The following is a 20,098-nucleotide window of genomic DNA, read 5'->3' on the forward strand; positions in this document are numbered from 1 at the left end:
CCCCACCTGGCCAAAACGCCCCCCTTGATTTCTAGAAAACTATAACTAACTAAGGGTCAAAATCAGTGGGTACCTATAAATATTTGTAAAATCATCATACTATGTGAATGTGGAAGTATTTTTGTATAACACAATGAAAATAATAGCAAAATACAAAAAGTTACAGTTTTGATGTAACTTTTCATGTTTGTTTGCTCAACATTCTTTAGCGACTCTGGCATACTGTCCACAAAACTTGCACTGGAACACTCAGTTGGGCAACAAAATAACTTTTCTGAGTGGTTAATACGATATAAAATTGCTTCCATCTTCAAAAATGTAACGACTTTCGAAAACATGTTTTACTAGCCAAAACGCCCCAGTGTAGGCAGGACGATATGCCCTTACCAACTGGACACAAGCGCAGCAATTGCTTCCAAATGATATGGAAAATATTGAAATGTAATTCACACCTGCTCAAATAACCTTATGTTGGTTTTTTTTAATGTCAAGCACATAAGGATTTGTAACCTTTTTATTATGGGATTGATAAAATACTAATGAAGGGCTATGAAACGTCTTTGTTTATGGTGGGGCGTATTGCCCAGGCACTATTTGAAATTCATTTTTTCACGACTTTTCAAAAAACCTTTATTACGTGTTATCTGTAATATTTTTATATGACTATTCATTGGCAATGCATTTGCGACTTCCTGGACTACAAAATAAGACAAAGTTTGCATAAATTGCATTGAAAAGTAAAAAGTTATCAAGGAGTTGCCTTAGGGGGGGCATATTATACCGTCTTACCCTAACTATAACCGGTGGATGCTTCATTTGGTTGTGTTTCGCTTTAGTTTTCAAAAAAACTGCCTTTTGCTACATTTTTTCCCAAAAGGGGAAATCGACAATTTACTCTCACGCTCTCCTATATTTGCTGAGACACACTTTTAGCTGAGAATAAGCTAAACGAATTTCATTTTAGAAAAGTACTGACTACTGACTCACGCGAGCCTGAAAAGTTTAGTTTGTACAGGTTGTGGTGATGGATTCGATATGTTGGGTCCAGGAGCGGGAGCCATGTTCCTGGCATCGGAAGTGGCACTCGAGAGCAAATATGACGTCAGAATAAAAAATATAGACGAAAAGAATCAGAACTGATTAAAAAAAATAACCGATATTTAGGGAAAATTACCTGAAAATAAGTCATAGAGAATGTATTGACCGAAACAAGAATTGAACACCTTTACTTTTAAACATCCTTAACATACAAACAATTAAACTAGAGTCGGGCAATCTCAGTCAGGTTGGACATTTGTTTTTTGTTCCCGGCACTGTTACCCGATGTACCGCCCAAACTGGAGTAATAACCGGACTTGTCATGCAGTATTTCCATTGCAGTTCCACTTCCGCCACCGGCTGCTCCAGAACTTGATGGGCCCTCTATGCACTCACACGCCAAACTTTGGTCCGAGATGTTGTACGCTGCAAGCAGGTTTTCGGTCGATTTGGTGGTGATGGTTGTCGTTGTGGTTGTTGTTTCTTGAAGGAACTGCGTCGGCGGAGGCGCATAGTTCTCTACATCTACAAAAGCTGAGTATCGTTCGTAGCCGTTCTTCTTTGGAATGGAGTTTCTGTGTTGTATTGTAATGGTGGTTTGTGTACGAGTCTGAGCAGCAGGAATGTTCGTTTTGTTCATATCAAGGTAACCGTAACCGTATCCATAGCCTCCGTATCCTTTCATTGCGAGGTTGTCCCAGGACTTGGGCTTATGCACTGGAGGCCCGGCGTACATGGCAATGGGCTGTATTTGGCCGGTATGAGGGTTGATGTACTTCTGTACATAGTAATGGTGTTGATGGGTGTGCGGTCGGCTCGGACCAGCTGAGCTCGTTACCGGGGGCTTCTTGTGGGTCGAACTGGCCGATGCGGACGTTGATTCGCTGTGAGGTTCCCAATACAACGTATCGGTGCTTATGGAAGTGCTATAGGAGGCTGGCGAATTTTCCGCGGCGGGATTGAACTCGCTGGATGTGCATGAATGAAGACTACAATGACTAGTTAAGCTAGCGTTTAGGTCGTAAACTTTGGCATGGTGATGTTCCTGGAGAAAAGGGTAGCAAAGGGAGAGATGCGAGAAAGTATGGCGATAAGGAAAGGATTCAAAATTCAAAATACATTATCTATTAGGTTATTTTTGGGTACCTAATCTAGCGAAATGATGAGGAAATCTATATCTATGCATCGAAACTTACGTGCTTATCTTTACTATGGCGATACAGATAGTTAGCCTGTGACTGTGGTGAAATGTGTGGCTGTGACTTGGGACGAGGAATGCGCTCTTTTCCGCTATCTTTTGGTTCCTTGTCCCGATGTTTGTGCTTATGGTGATGGTCTTTGTGGTGTTTAGATTTGCGCCTTGATGGAACACATTGTGGATCACAGCAAGGACTGGCGAGGTCGTATGCGTCAAGGCTGGTATTGTCCTTGTCGGCTTTGTTGCCTTTGTCGCCACCGCGAAGGAAGTGACCCATGCAGGGATTGCACGAGTGCCCATGGAGGTGTCTTCGCGATGATGACTTCGTTGATTTGGTGTCGTAGTTGTGAAGACTCTTGGTTGGTGATGTAGACTTCGGCTGCTGACCGCTGCCCACTTTGCTATTGTCAAGGGAAGAACCGCGAATAATGTGCTGATGATCTTTACACAATTTGGCCGTTGTTTGAGCACAGCTGGTGTTGAACGATGTGGCGCCCGAAGGGTATTCGGCGTTGCCGGTAGCACCTGTCGATGTCGATGGGTGTATTACGTAGCGGTAGTTGCTGTCCAAGCACTGTTATACAGAAAGATGTCAGTTAAGTTGAAAGCATTAAAAATAAAAAGCGTTTTGATATGTAATGCAAAAAATATCAATTAATTTTGATCAATATTTATTTCCGTTTAGAGTTGAGATTACCCTCATACGCAAGTGAATTCTTCTGAAAATTGTTAGTCCCATCGAATGTTGCGACAGTGTAGGGTTAAATCGGTTAAAAGTGCTAAAACGGTGACTGCACAATGGTGAGTTGCCATCAAGGTAGGAGCGACCAATATAGACAACAGCCTAGGCACTGTTGTCATTCGGACATAAGCTAGAGTGAGAAGATACGTCTCGAGCGTCTATCTGGTAGACACGTGATGCACTGATGCAGATATCCCTGAAGGTGACAGCGTGGAAGACTAATGGACCGCAATCAAGAATGCCTTCATTGTCACCAGTGAGAATAATTTGGGCGAACTGCGCACCCAGAGAAAGCAATGCATCACCGTTGAGACCTGGAGGAAGATAGAAGGGCGAAGTCAACGTCAACGATACTCGGCTCTGGGGAAGGAAGTGAAAAGCTCATGTCGGCGAGACAAGCAAGCGTGGGCGGACTCTCTCGTCGACGAAGGAGAGGACATTCGCCTTCTCTATGATATCTCACGACGGTTATGCGGGGTGAAGATAAATGCCACGATGCCTGTGGGCTGTCCAACCTAACTGACCAGCTTTAGGCACTTCGACCAACTTTCCAAGTGCCAACCAGGCCACCACCACTTTAGGAGGAACTGCCTAGGACTTGTGTTATAAAACGCCTCAATATCGAAGCTAGAGATTCAAACGGCCATCCAAAGCATAAAATCGAGCAAAGCCACAGGGGTCGATCGTATATCAGCTGAGATGCTCAAAGCTTACCCTATGACTTCCACTAAACTATTGCATCGTTTATTTCGTAATAACTTTCCCGGTCGACTGAATGCAGGGGATCTTAGTAAAGGTTCCCAAAAAGGGTGACCTGACTGTATGCGAGGACTGACGAGGCATTATGTTGCTGTGTACCATTCTCAAAGTCCTATGCAAAGTTATCCTAGCCCGGATTCAGGAGAAGATCAATGCGATTCTCCAACTGCAGCAGAACGGATTCTGTTCCGGAAGATCATGTTTAGACCATATTGTTAAACAATAGAGTATTCCTATGGGGCTGCAAAATTGTGGGTTTACAACAAGAAAGGAGCGTCCGATGACAAAAGACCGCCAGCTAAGGGTTGCGTGCTTAGCTGGTAGTGTAGCCTGAGCACTGCTGCCTTTCTGGCATCAGCTAGAGTAAGAAAGTACGTCTTGAGCCTCTGTCCACCAGGAGGTGTGGCTCAAACATCGTCTGCCTGGTATCCAGCGGCTAATCAACGTAACGACAGCTATATCTAAGGGTCAGTTCTACCAGCATGATGATTACCTACATCAATGCGTACCCTAAGGTTACAAATGATGTCGAAATTTCATCCGCAACCCTTACACTTGATTTCGAAACGGCCAACGTTACACGAATCAGCTTATCAGTTTCGCCGGAAAACCACCTTCTAGCATAATTTGCCATAATTATAATTTCGTTTCACAGAATCGTACGCTGCTTAGAAACCAACAACCAGAAGATGTGTCTGCAACTTGTAATCCCTGAATTTATCAAGCATTAGCGATTTAGAAAAATTAGCGATTTCAACAATGCTGTTCTCACAACTGGCCCTCTACTAAAATTTCAATTTCTGTTCGCTTCATACTCGTCGCTCGCTTGTGACACCTATCCATACTGTTCTTCATTGTTGCGCTCCCTCTTACTTTGAGCTTTAGATGTTGTACTCACCGATAAATGCCAATAAATCAATAATGATTGAGTCATGTACGGTGATCAAAAAACTTTCCCAATTAGAATACGAATTGGCAAAAATTGAAATGCGGTTCGAATAAGATCATCTTGGGCAAAGTAAGAGCTGCGGGATGAGGCGTGAAGCAAAGTAGCGCGACTTTCGTATGAATCTCCGAACAAGCCACCGATCGCTAGAACTGTTCTCATGCGCCGAACAGCATAATAGTAGGTTGAAATCGCTGTTATTTTGCCTGTCTTGGTAAGAGTAGTCACCATGCTACTACCCAAGCCGTTCCTGGGTGGACGTTAGGCAGAATAACAGCGATTTCAACAATGCTGTTCTCACAACTGGCCCTCTACTAAAATTTCAATTTCTGTTCGCTTCATACTCGTCGCTCGCTTGTGACACCTATCCATACTGTTCTTCATTGTTGCGCTCCCTCTTACTTTGAGCTTTAGATGTTGTACTCACCGATAAATGCCAATAAATCAATAATGATTTCTGCGAGTGTGTATGTACACGCACATTTCACTCACACTTTTACTCAGTATGTTTGCAACCACGAGCAGCTGTCACGGCAAAATCAAATGGCATTGTTTGCAACCACGAACCGTGCGTTCGTGTTGGTGAGAAATGTCGGCGAGACCCTAATCTCGATATTATGGTCATTATTCGTGCCGTGGAAGAGGCTTTTGTCTCTTTTGAGTGGGAGACAGCGAGGATTGGATTCACGTTCAATACCTGCAAACCGAAGTACATGATCGCTGGCAATCAACGTGGGTTCATTAAAAAGTGGTTGTGGTAATGAGGTGGTGCTGGATGGTGAAAAATTAGAAGTTGTAGAAGAATTTCTGTACCTTGGAACTTTAGTGACATGCGATAATGATGTTAACCACGAGGTAAAAAGGCGCATTGCAGCTGCGAATAGGGCTTATTATGGACTTCATAACCAGCTTAAGTTCCGTAGTGTGCGATCAAAAACGAAATTTGCGATGTATACTACTCTGATTTTTCCGGTGGCTTTATATGGTTATGAAGTATGGCGTTAAATGAGGCTGATCTCAGAGTTTTTGGAGTATTTGAGCGTAAGATGCTGCGGGCAATATTTGGCGGTGAACGACATCTGGCGACGTCGTATGAATAATGAGTTATACCACGTGTATAAAGGGCTGGATATTAAGCTTATACAACACGGCAGACTACGGGGGACTGGACACGTTGCTCGTATGACGGAACCCGGAAGAGGCCGTAGGCTTCATGGAAGGTCGCGAACACTATGGCTTTTTGCAGTTCAAGAGGACCTGAGGGCACTAAACGTCCAGGGCGACTGGAAGCGATTGACCCAGGATTGAGTCTAGTGGAGTACATTCGGCGTAGGGTTATCGGGGAGGAGCTGTGGTTCATCAAGAAGGTAATCTTAGAAAACCTAACAGCCTGTAACCCCCAAATAACCTTCATACGCAAGAGAGTTCCTGTGAAAATCGTCGGTCTCATCGAGTACTGCTCAAGTGAAGGGTTAATACCATAACAAGCGCCTCATTACGACGTATCTTCCAAAATGAAATAAAAAAGGCGACGTCAATCTAATCTGACAATAGATCAAAGCAATAGCAGGAAATCTTGGATTAGTGAGCTCTTAGCAACAACGTGGGTTGCGCAGGTCGAAGGCTCCTAAGTAAGTGAATGCATGAACATTTCTGGGAATTCGTGAAAATTTAGAAAAAAAAATTAGCGAACACTTGGTTGAAATATGAAATATAAAAATCCACAAAATTTAGGAGAATTGAAATAACCTGTAAGACCTAGAATTTTACTGTATACAGCAATAGCCATATCCGGCTTGAAAGGCCATTACTCACATGGTACGCTAGCATGAACTGGGCGGGCGGTGGTACAATGTACGTCTTTTGTCGTAGGAGCTTTTTGACATCCTCCGTCGAGGAAGCTGGGCGGCAAAATGATGAACCGGATGCCGATTCGACATCAGTCGTAGAACCAGGATCGATGTCTTCTGTGGCAGGATTGGTCTTTTTGCGTGCTGGTAAACTATGGGTTTTCCATTTCCCTTCCAGCAGTTCTCTTTCTTTCAGACATATCCGCTCGAGATCATTCATTTTACTTTTTAACAGCTCCTGAAGGTGAATGTATTTCAAATGTAGCTCAACCTGGAATGTAATATACAAAAGGCTTAAAATAATGTCACTGATTGTTTGATATGGACGGGGAATAAACTACCTTCCGACAACAGTCCTCAAACAGCACCACCATTCTCATTCGGTTATCACAGTTTTTAATGAAATTGACCAGTGTCTTATGTTCGGCCTTTTCCATGTCGTATCCGTTGATCGAAAGGATCACGTCGCCTTCACGCATACCCGCCCGATAGGCCGGCCCATCGTACTCGACGTAGTCCACGTAAGTGATCATCTCAACCTCCTGCTCCTTCTTGTAATGGATCCCGTAGCTCTGTAGTGTAAACCCATAGGAACCGTTCTTCTTCTCGACGATGATCGTTCGCCGGCGACGATCTTCGTCCGGTTTGGTCGACGGTATGCGGTCGGATTTGACCTTCTCCAGCACCTGTGACTGAAAGGAAAAAGAAGAATGTAAATTTATGATAAATGTTAGACTAGGTCCTGTTTAGGGTGCTTTGGTGTGAAAAAATTTGTTGGCTCCCTGGAGAAAGTGTATGCATTTTATTTGCAACACAAGATACATAATTATAATTATCATTATTCATGGCCCATGGGTACATAAAAAAGCTTTAAATCAATGAATGTGGAAGAATAAGATTGTTCGGAATATTTTTTCTGCCATTGTCCGGCAATTTTTTGAAAGAGATTTCAGTTCAGTCTGAAGTTTGGAGAACAAATCCCAATACGGTAGTATTCGCACCACGCACGTATACGATTCATCAGAATCATAATACCGAATGGAGAAAAGGCTGCCAGTCAAGGCGATGCGATTTCTCTGAATAGCAATAATGTGTCAACTTGACAAAGCTATATAAAATCGGGCATATATAACAATAAATCTAACAAGTCGCAGTGATTGAAATACTCAACAAGGAAAAAAAAAAGATTGCACTTCGATCGACATACCCCTTCTAAATGTGATTTATGGATTTATGTTAAGTTTCTTCTTCTTCTTCTTTGTCACCTCGCAGCTTAGTGTTCATTCAGCACTTCCACAGTTTTTAACTGCGAGGTTTCTAAGCCAAGATACAATTTTTGCATTCGTATATCATGAGGCTAACACGATGATACTTTTATGCCTAGGGAAATCGAGACAATTTCCAATCCGAAAATTGCCTAGACCGGCACCGGGAATCGAATCCAGCCACCCTCTGCATGGTCTTGCTTTGTAGCCGTACGTCTTACAGCTAGGCTAAGGAGGGCCCCTTATGTTAAGTTTAACCAAATCAAATCATCATGATCAGTTTGAAATCGCTCTGAAAAAAATTAAGAAATATGAGCACCTTTTCGATCAATCATTTAAAATATAGGTACTCTATAATCAAGTTTAGATTCCATGCCACCAAAACTGTTTCTATTTCTCTGTATTTATTTGGCAAACCTACTAATATGAAAGATTTTTTTATAATAGAAGGTTTAAAAACCACCCTCGTTTCTCAAGGGTCGATAAACGTTACATGCTAGCAGCATATCCAAACAATGTGAGCAGCATAAAAATCTACGGCGTGTTTATACAGAAGGGGCTTGGTGATAAGGTGTAAAATGGAAACTGTTATTGGCCGTACGACGTCATTCCGATTTACATTCTATCTCCACTCCACTCCTACCACTTCTGGTGATAAACTGATGGCCGGGAAACTCCGGAAGCGAAACAAGAAAAGCGAGCATGTGGCAGACAATATCTCGTTCTGAAGCGGAATGGAGTATACGCAGGAGAAGTAGAAAATCCGGCGTTATGAGGTCGACTAATAGAGAAATATTTCAATTTCCGCATCTCACACCGATGGCGACTGGCAGATAAAATGAGTTTGAAATGCGGATTACGACTGAAGATTAGTTAAAGCTGTAACGATTGTATGTAAAAACTTAAATTCGGAATGATTCTTGCCCACAGATGATTTCATGGTAATATTTTCAGAATTCTAAAATAATAGTTTGTGCAACTAGTTGCATAAAGATGGTTTTTTCAGCACAAGTTGTACGCTTATCCAAATTATGTTGCTGCAGAGAACAATCAGATTCCATGTTATCTTGCCACATTGCATAGCTTGATAAGCCATGAAGCGATAGATGAACTAGCCTTTGGAAAATTTTGATGTCGTGCCCTCCTTAGCCGTGCGGTAAGACGCGCGGCTACAAAGCAAGACCATGCTGAGGGTGGCTGGGTTCGATTCCCGGTGCCGGTCTAGGCAATTTTCGGATTGGAAATTGTCTCGACTTCCCTGGGCATAAAAGTATCATCGTGTTAGCCTCATGTTATACGAATGCAAAAATGGTAACCTGGCTTAGAAACCTCGCAGTTAATAACTGTGGAAGTGCTTAATGAACACTAAGCTGCGAGGCGGCTCTGTCCCAGTGTGGGGATGTAATGCCAATAAGAAGAAGAAGTCCATCAAACTATTTCATATATTACGCGACGCAGAGAATGTATAATTGAATATATTTACTTACCCAAGCTAATTCAGCAAAATGTAGTCATGTAACTACTGTTCTGATGTTGGTTTTTCATTATATTGAGTGTTATGTTATAATGGATTTTATGAAACTCATTGAAGTTGCATAATGTTCATTAAAGCACCCATTTCGTTGGTATGGAATAGTAGGCCGTTTTATTACTGAAAGCCGAACTGTAAACCAGGTAGGGGAACGGTTCGGCGCTTCATCCCATAGCTCCTATTTCCATCCCATCAAAAACAAAGCAATGAAAAGGAATTTCATATTTTTGTGATTTTTTCACCAGTGAGCACGCGTGTTAGCAAAAAGAAGCGACGAGATTGGTGGTGTATTTCTTTGTATTGCGAAGAGATGAATATATGTGCCGTGAGACGGAAAACGTAACAGTTCCCCTATTATGAGCTAAAATTGCAAAAGATTTTAACATAAAGATTGTATTAAAATATGTAACCAAAGGGTGATTTTTTCTCGAGATACAGTCAAGTTACCCATCTTCGGAAGTCGTGCGCTGTATTCGCATAAAGATGCGCTAATCATTGCATCATTTAGTTTGATAATATATTTTTCTATTATCTGAATTCAAAAGGGATAATCTACCCATATGCCAATATTCATCCAAAATGTTTTTTGTATATCTACTAACATTCAGAAGGAATTACCCAAGTAACCAAAAGTTCCTTTAAGAGTACGTTTTTCGCTTAATCAGCTTCACTGAGCTGCTCAAGCGAAAAATGTACTCTTAAAGGAACTTTTGGTTACTTGGGTAAATGCCTAGAATACCTAGGTCGACCCCATAATAACGTTCAATTCATGCCTCTAGATCATTAACACAGCAAACGAAGGAATATGATTTGGTTTTCCACTGAAATGATAATAGCTTGAAAATAAAATTCTAATATAACAGCGATGATCATTGATCACTTACACCAAGGATGTTTTGATCATTAAGTAATTTGCGTTCGATCATTTGGTGGTTTGCCAATAACTTATTCTAAAATCTTAATTTCAAAATGATTTGTATGGTGTGAAGGTTCTCCTACAACTCTTCAACAATTCGTTGTTTGAATTCCACTGATACGAAGTTAAAGGCGCTAGTGGCTAAATCCTACTAAATGATAACATTTCAATCATTTACTGCAACTAGCGCTATAACTTCGTTGTTAGTGGAATTCAAACAACAAATTATTAGGCAGAGTAGTAGGGAAACCTTAGCACTAGAAGAGCATTATACAACACATTTTAAAATTCTGCCTCTAGAATGAGTTATTGACAAACTACTAAATGATTGAACCCAGATTACTAAATGATCGATAACATCTTTGACCTGAAAAAATTTGTTTCTTACCCCATCCCGGCCAAACATGCTTCCTTTATTTAATTGATATTCATGACAGGACTTTACCTGAATTTTTTGGGACGTGTAATACTGCAATGGGGTTCACTTCTGCTTAAAAAAAGCTATTCTTGCTAAACATCATTCGAAAAAGTCTTTATTTGATTTAAATTAACGAGGTCTAGGTTCGGGATTGCACAATCTCCGGACTGCTCGAAATGAATAGGTGAGGGAGAATCGGTGAATATTTGTATCATGCTAATTTTCCGCAGCATAGATACGACTAAGATAGGCCGGACTAACTCATAGAGAGGACATTTGAAATGCGGTGAACACAGCAGTTCATCAGACCAGCGTTGGTGGCAAATTAAACGGCGAAGTAGGAGCGTGGGTGACATTTTGAACAACAATTGCAGCTACAGCAGAGAGTACTTGTGATGCTATGGCCACATCTTATGAATATAAGAATATAAGTCTCATGGAGGACATTTCGGCTCATGCGCGACGGTTGTTGCTTTAAGTAAGTTCGAGTAAGTAAGTAAGATTTCTGGTGCACCCCGACGTAAGTTTGGGCTATGCTCCCCAAACTGGCTGCGATAGACCGAGGAGAACCAGAGCAGTAAAATACGAGTCCCGTCAGTGGTATGTATACATATATGTATCTCTGTGAGGGGTGATCTGGCACTGCTGCAGACGAGCGTGCGTGGATAAGGTGGGAAGCCGAAGCAATCGGAAGGTTTTTGCCTTCTCTGCGATGTCTCACGACACCTGTCGCCTCCCGACTTGGACAGTTGGAATGTTGGTTCGAGCACGTAGAACAACTACTTCAAGTTTCAGCAAGCATGCGTGAAGTCCAAAGATGTCCTCTAGGTCTCCTATGCTGTCTGTGCGAACGTTCTAGCAATATTCTGCGATATATTGTCCCGCTTCACATCATCCTAGAGCAGGTTGACAAGTTAGAAGTGTCGCTTAATTTGCTGTTCATTGACTACGGACGTGTTTTCTGTTGTCTGAATCACGAGGTTCTGTGTGACGCCTTGTGATGCAAGGGATTTTCAGATGGGGTGGTCAGCCTCATAGAAGCGTGGTACTAGTCTTTTAGGCGTATCGTTCGGAGCTTTGTTTGAACACATTCGGCTAGTCGCTGATCATCGTAATCGATAAGCTTGTTGTGGTTGCAATTGACCGTATACCATACTATGCGCTGCTCTAGCAGGTTGTTGCTGTGTATAGCATCTAGACTAACTCCGATTTGGATGATGATGATGATGTTGATACGCTGTATTAGCACTGCGACGCTCTGTTATACGGAGTGGGCTCAGCGACCTGACCGACGGGTCTCACTATCAACCCAATATCAGGATTAATATATATGCACGGAGCACACGGAGCATGTTACGCCGACGATTTTTATCGTTCTTCGTAGACATAAACAGACGAAGACAATGACTATGCTTGTTAAAATGTTTTATACAGGGGGAGAAGGCGGAGCACTGAATCCCTGCCCCGACATGTGCTGGTTCTAAAATGTAAACAACAGTGTTAATTCTCTACCACCTTTTTGTTATGGCGAGGCAATTTTTATGCACACTTTTGTTTTCGATATTTTATTAAAATTAAACACTCAATCATGCAGCAATATAACGATGTGGTATGCTTGAGATACCTGCTTGATTAAAGGGACTGGAAATAGAATTTATTTGCAGTATTTAACTAACCGAATATAAAAATGTTCGCATTAACGATTGCGCCCTAACAGTGGTTCTAAGCTTCGATGCAGAGTACACGAGCTTTGTTCGCCAGTGACAGGCGTATGGGCCCTTGGTTTTATAAGCCATTTTATAGAAAGCTCAAATGACAGGAGACCAAATACTAATATTTACATTTTACAAGGAACATTTGCGAAAATGAAATGATGATGATGATGACGAAATGATGATGATTTACATGCAAATTTACCAAAACAAAGACCGATCCGTCCACTCAAAATTTCGATCAGCTGTTCGAATCTGTCTCATAAAATGGCTTATACCTATTTTGTATCATCCCTTGACACTTGACTCCCTTGACCTCTTTTAATGTTCACTTTTTTTTCAAATACTCTACATCATTGGGGCCAAATGTAGCCTGTTGATGCAACAACAATAAAGATAACGCGACAACATTCCAATGTTCTAGTCTGTTAAAAACATGCAAAGATCACGCAGGTGAATTTCGTACCTATGTTGAATAACAAAAATGCAATAGGTATTAAAGAACGAGGATGGATGTGGCCATGTGGGTCGGCACATGTTTCGGGGGAGTGGACATGGAATAAGTAAGCAAGAGTCAATATTCATGATAGATACATGATCGTTAGAGTCCTATAAGAAGAGTAACGTCATGTGCCACGTTTGACAGGTCTCCTGCTCGTTTGGAACGCGCATTTGTATGGAACTGACAGACGATTCTGTTCCAATTCTGACACTTGACGACACTGTTATTATAGTCACTGTAATGATCGTATAGGAGAACGGTTCGCCACTTCATCCCATAGCTCCTATTTCCATCCCATCAAAAACAAAGCAATGGGAAGAAATTTGGTTTGTTTATTATTTTTGTGATTTTTTTCAGCAGTGAGCACGCATGTTGACAAAAAGAAGCGACGAATTTGGTGCCGTATTTCTTTGTTCAGCGATGAGATGGATATATGTACAGTGAGATTGAGATCGGAACATTTCCCCTACTAGGTTTGCTTTTTAAGCGGATGGATTTCATGAACCTCAATTTCCACATCCTCTTTAAAATCATTTGGCCTGCTTTTCAACTAAGAATTCTATTAGCATTTCCTCAGTTATTAATTTAAAGCTTTCTATGCCCGCAATTGCATGAGTATTTCTTTATTTATAGATAGATAACAGCGATACATAATGTTCAAAATTGATAAAAGCAAAACAAAAAAACATTCAAAAATTGTTTTCGCCCCTTCAATATTTTTGAAAAGCTTCATCTTTGTAAAAAATGAAGATGAAATAAAAAAATATTTGTATTGGCCTAATGAGCAAATGAAAAAAGCTGATACCGTGGACAACGACATGAGTGAAGAAAAAAATAATTAGAAAATTCTGAAGACTCCCTGGGTTCTTTGAGGAGTTTCAACATTGTTGATCAGAGCCGTAGCGTGAATTCTCAACTCCCTTGCTGCCGTAATCTGGAAAAGTGACGTAACAGCCATTTTACAACATGCAAGTTTTCCATTTTTCTGTTAAAGAGCTCGATGAGTATTACTCGTTAACACCATTTTTGGGAAATGGCGTATACGTCACTCTTTCAGATTACGGCAGCTTGGCAAATCTTCCATTGAGCGCTTTTTTCTTGCCAAGGAAAATAAAATGTACAATATTTCACATTAAGAGAACAATTTGGAACTTACATACAAGAGGAAAGATTTAAATGTTTTAAAATATATCGAATAACAAAGAATATTCAGCGGTGCCCAAGAAACTCTGGGAATTTTAACGAATTTGCGGAAGATTGAATAAATTTACGCAAATAAAAAACAATCCACTTGGGGTAGTAAAACTTAATACTGGAATTGATCTGTAGATTTGGTACCGCCTAAATCTATCGTCGATGTTTTGAAGGAACTACTGGACATAGTTGGGTTTATAAAATTCAACTCTGGAGAGAGTTTTTTCTTTATTTTTGTTTCCACTTACCGGAGTGAATTGGTCAATATGCGGAATCAGTATCGGACCTATTCGGATCAAGAAAACCCAACTCTGGTGGGTCTGTCGGTGGTTGAAGGCAATTTTGGACAAGTAGTCATAATAAACTTATATCATAATTATATCAATATGTATGTGTTTCAAATAACAATATCTGTAAACATTTTGTTATAAATTCTCTGTCCCGGATGAAGAACATAATACAGTAATATCCCGATTTTATCACCCCCTGGTGAATTTTGGGGTGATAAAAACAGGGTATGTGACAAAATTGGAAAAAAAAAATTTCCAATTTTTTAATTCATTCCATAAATATGAATCATTTTATGTCTTGGAAAGGCTAAATGCGTGAACGGTACCCGTTATTTCTTGTCGAAATTGCTTATAGAATGTTTCCCAGGTACTCAGAAGTCGTTCGTAATAAACTACAGGCGGTGAAACTTATTTCATGAATATCAATGTTGATTGTGGTATTATTTACGAAAATAAAAAGAATGACAAAATTTTTTGGAGTGACAAAATCGGGTCGAAAACGTGACAAAATCGGGACGTGATAAAATCGGGTCAAAACTGTATCACATAATATTATATGATCGACATAACATGAGTTATAACTTTGTTCTTTTCAATAACATAATTTGTAATAATTTCAGTTATTTTCATCACTTTCCAAGTAACACATCGAGTAATATTTTTTGTTTAATTAAAAGCATATTTAGTTATATTTTTGTTAAAACTATACCCAACCAGTGATTGTTAGATTCTCTAATAATTCTGTATAAGAACCTACCTGTATAAGAATTGGGCATATACGAAAATGCTAGATTCTTATACAACTTCTTCTTCTTCTTCTTCTTATTGGCATTACATCCCCACACTGGGACGAGCCGCCTCGCTGCTTAGTGTTCATTAAGCACTTCCACAGTTATTAACTGCGAGGTTTCTAAGCCAGTTTACCATTTTTGCATTCGTATATCATGAGGCTAACACGATGATACTTTTATGCCCAGGGAAATCGAGACAATTTACAATTTAAAAATTGCCTTGACCGGCACCGTGAATCGAACCCAGCCACCCTCAGATTCTTACACAAATATTGTATGAAACCTTACAATTTTGCAAGTTTTTCCTACAATGTTTCTTACAATGCTTACACTTTTTGTATAGGAATCTAACAATTTCAGTCGCTGGTTGGGTTTAGAAGAAATTTTGTTACAATTATTTGTTACAATCATACATGATTTTTAAATAACTGTTTGGTTCTGTCAGTCCCATGTTTGCTGGATTTCCTATTCATATGGGACAACTATGCGATTGTGGGCAGTACATATTCTCCAAGATTTGAGTAAAGTAGCCATTCGTTGCACACTTAACAGCCCTTCGAAACTGTTAGCGACATTTAATCTGCGGTAGAGAAAGGGAATGCCTATTAATGACATCATAAAAACATCCCTCTCCACAAAACATCCAAAATTGAGACGTGTGGAGTAAGTAGATATCGACGTTGTTTGCATACAAATCGTTCAACTATAATAATATGTAGGTACATTAGTCTGAACGCACGACCGACACAGACATCGATCAGCGCACAATGCACGAACGGCATTCTATTTGTGATGATAATTGCGCTCAGCTCAACACTTTATTATTCTGTCCAAAGCCGTCCAGTTGATGTGATTCATAGTTCTTTCATAAATGATTATATCGCCCATCGTTAATTCTATCAAACCTTATAAGCTGCATCTATCTTTACTACACAGAATTTAGATTCACAGAATTAACACCTACCGATGATAATTCCAGCTCGTCATCGCTGAACAGATTGTTTCCGGATCGATACTGTCGCTTGTTCCGGTCGGCATTCATTATAGCAGTCGTTCAATCTCACTACAGGGATTATACTGGAGTACCGATTAACCTCCCTCCGCACGATAGTAGCTTAGGGGATGTTGAATTTTCTTCTTCCTACACCGACGACGATATCCCGCACTTGCTGCTGCATCTTTTCGTTACATATCGCACTGTATGTCGGTGTTTGCTTTCTTCTCACACCGAACGAATCGATTTTTCCTAGCTCTGCTAGCCACACTGATGATATCTGTACAGCAACTATATCGCACACAGGTGCTAGTAGAACTATGCGAATCTAACTTTTGACTCTACTCTCCAACCACATGGCACACGCTTTCGTAATATGCTAATTAGTGGAATTTCTGCTTTCTTGTTTACACACTACTTAGATCTACTACACCTCGCGAAAAATCTAGGGACAAGCAGAGGGCATTAATTCTTTTTCACTATGTAGTAGATATATTGCGGACTTTCTTCGTTATCTGCCTCATAGAACATGAGATTGAGGTTGCATTTACACTGGGAAGCCTTGTTGGAAATACTGATTAATTAATTGTGTAGGATTTACACATTCGAAATCTTCTCTATGGTGTACGAATAACAGATATTGAAATAAATAAATTTCAACACATCCAGGAAGCCGAAATCACCAGCAGAGTGTCTGGTGTCTACCTTCGGGCGCCATGTTTTTCACTTGATTCCACTCTATATGCACCTTTGGGGATTTCGCGATTCGCTACGCGGAAACGGGACTTCGGGATTTGGACGACAGAACAGCGTGACAGTCGCTAACACAATGGAAGAGAGTGGCCACTATCACGACGTGGGAGCTATGGCCGATGGACTCCAAATCATACCTAGGTATGACAACAAAAATGTAAACCTGCTAATAACTCTCGCGAGAGATGGGAAAATCTGCGCCTGTGCGAAATGTGTCAGGTGCACGTTGTTTGACGAGGGTTATGTCGGTTACAGCGGCTCAGTAGAACGTTGTTTGCCGGGTACTTTCCTGCTATGCGGCTTTAGCTATGTGGCTCCAAAGACATTTATTGAGACTATGGAACACTGCGCGATCTTCATATTTCGTACAAGCATATCAAATGTCCCGGCTTTTGAAGATGTTTGATTTTGGTATCCTGATCGAGCTGGCTTTGCATAAATTTGAAAATAGTAGTTTGTGCAACAAGTTGCAAAAAGATGATTTTTTCAGCACGAGTCGTACGTTTATCATACGAGGCTTGCCGAGTTGGATAAATACTACGAGTGCTGAAAAAATCAAGTTTTGCTTTTTTTTGCAATGACGAAAAATAGACTTTAATATGTACCAAAATTATACTTGTACTTGTCTAATTCCTTCCAGAATTTACTCCACATAATCCTTCTTGCCAATAAATTATGTTGCTGCAGAGATTCCATGTTGCCGTGCCACAGTGCATAGTTCGATAAACCGTGAAGCGATAGATGTACTTGCTTTTGGAAATTTTTGATGTCATGTCCATCAAACTATTTCATTTATTACGCGACGCAGAGAAATTTGAACATTTACCCAAGCTAATTCAGCAAAATGTAGTCATGTAACTACTGTTCTGAAGTTGGTTTTTCATTATAGCACCCAAATGAGTGTTATAATGAATATTATGCAACCCATTTGAGTTGCATAATGTTCATAAAAGCACCCATTTCGTTGGTATGGAAAAATAGGCCGTTTTATGACTCAACGGCGAACTGTACACCAGATATTATGATCAGGAATTGCAAAAATGATCATTTCTTCAGCTATAAATCATGTAATTCGAATTGAATACGCCCGAGACTAGGGAGTACTGCCAATTTTATTCATCTCTTCTGATATACCTTATCATCTATACTTATTGCTTCTGTAATATTTGTTTTTGACGTAAACTACGTCTAAGGGGAAGACTCGGATACAGGGTGACAAATAAAAATTTCCAAATTCGAGACCGTCACGAAATCATGTAAGATTTTGAACGTTAATAGCGCATTCATCTTTCGATGGATTTTTGAGATTTATATATCAATCGACTCGGAAACTCTCCACCAATTTTCCAGTTAAATTGAAACATTTCATTATCAACGTTAAAGTAGGGTATTGGACCATTTTGGCAGCACCTCTTTTTCCCGTTCGCAACGTGAGTCTCATTCGGCCGGCGGCCGTGTAGTTGGTTTTTGGGCTCTTCTTTATGTGCGGTGCTTCGCACCAGTTTGCCACAAAAAAGTAGAGCCAGAGCAGTGACCGCAGTCGGCGATATACATACAAGCGCATGTTTGTGCAAGGATAGGATGATCGATTGTTAGCAACGGCAATGCAATGTCATAATGCGATAATCGCAATGCAGATGAACAAACATGTTCGATTCAAAGATAACTTAGGAAAATGGTTAGCCATTTTATGATAAATGCAAATTGTTAATTATATTTTTTTTTTCAGAAAAATATATAAAGCTCTTTTAGTGGAATGTATTCAACCGTCTAAGACGAATTAAGTACTCTCCATTTAATTCCACCAATTAATTTTCGTTATCTTTGCAGATACGTATTTCGACCACAACTGTGTGGTCGTCTTCAGTGTCTTGTACTTGACTCGACTTAGTCGAGATAGAACTTACAATAGAACTATTACTTTCAAGCTCCCGGATCTAAGATTCTTGCAATCATATTAATAATATGGTTGCACGAATATGTTATCCATAATGCCACTGCCAGATAGTGGAAGTTAGATTGTAATAAAATAGCACAAAAACCCTATTCCCGTCCGCAGCGTTTACTACTCTGGCACATCTCAACAGAATGGCTTGGTTTTTGGTACCGTTCTGACTCAAATCCCCAATATGACTCATATTCCGAACACTGGCGTTTTAGCGCCCTAAAACTAAAACTGTCATTGGTTTTCTGCACTGAGGATCAAGATAACAAACGAATTTAAACTCCTGTGGAGAAAATTACACGAATAAAGTTAAAATGGGTATTTAAAGGCTAAAGTTCGGAATTTGAGTCAAAACGGTACATAGCTAGTATTTGTTGATTTCTAGTTGGCGCAACCGGGTTTTATCGACTCGCGCTTCTTTGTCGGACTCAACAATACGACTACTTATCCCTTCTCTGCCAACTATTCCTCGTCACTCCAAATATCAGAAGGCGGAAATTCTGCCAAAGGTCCAAGGCTCGTATTCTTCCACCAGTGATGACTCGATGCTCTGACTACCATTGGACAGAGGCAGCTGTTTGTCCGTAGCCAGAGCAGAAATTCTTGCAAGGTTCAGGGCCGATGTGTATCGTCTCGCATCTGTCGTAAAATCGCTAAATCGTGGTACACACATTCACCAGTATACACCCCCAGCAACAAACATATTGCACATCGATCACAGTAACTTATATATGCCCGAATTCTCTCACAATATGGTTACTGCAACAAGATTGGCTCAACGTGTGCTGCTTGTGATATCATAACCATGTAACGCTAGTGAGTTATTTTTATTTCAGAATAGTATTATTTAATAATCATACTCCACTATTTCCACCTATATATTACTACAAATAAACTAGAATAGTGGTCGAAAATTTGGAATGAAACTGAATCCCTACTAATTTTACTCTAAGTCGAATGCAACAGTTGGATCTGCGAAAAGCATTATTACCACTTGGGATTTTAAAGTTAAAATTTTAAGTTATCGTACCGTCGTCGGTGAGACAACGGGTCAAATGGGGGTGAGAATAGGTCATTGTTTCAACTACATAGAATGCTTGTAGAATAGATTTAATGTATCTGAGAACAATAAAACTGAATTATAAGTGACCTTTTTGAACGATTTTGTTATCCGACCTCCAGACTGTCGGTGAGGGCTCGGACGTCACCCCTGACTACGGTATCCAACAATTTTTTATATTTTAAGTTATGGTA

At 40.3% G+C, this 20,098-nt stretch overlaps 1 protein-coding gene across 1 annotated transcript; it reads right to left on the reverse strand.

Annotated features, from left to right (window-relative positions):
- Positions 1 to 1,181: 1,181 nt before the first annotated feature.
- Positions 1,182 to 17,073, reverse strand: LOC134210680 (uncharacterized). Its single transcript, XM_062686874.1, has 6 exons — positions 16,895 to 17,073; positions 16,117 to 16,591; positions 6,875 to 7,225; positions 6,499 to 6,804; positions 2,235 to 2,810; positions 1,182 to 2,083 (listed from the first exon to the last, which is right to left on the reverse strand). Exons 2-6 carry the CDS (start codon positions 16,192 to 16,194, stop codon positions 1,262 to 1,264), a joined length of 2,133 nt encoding a protein of 710 aa, XP_062542858.1. The 5' UTR covers positions 16,195 to 16,591; positions 16,895 to 17,073; the 3' UTR covers positions 1,182 to 1,261.
- Between the last annotated feature and the right edge of the window lie 3,025 nt (positions 17,074 to 20,098).

The sequence above is a fragment of the Armigeres subalbatus genome, chromosome 2 (assembly GCF_024139115.2).
Source record: "Armigeres subalbatus isolate Guangzhou_Male chromosome 2, GZ_Asu_2, whole genome shotgun sequence".
Classification (NCBI taxonomy): domain Eukaryota; kingdom Metazoa; phylum Arthropoda; class Insecta; order Diptera; family Culicidae; genus Armigeres; species Armigeres subalbatus.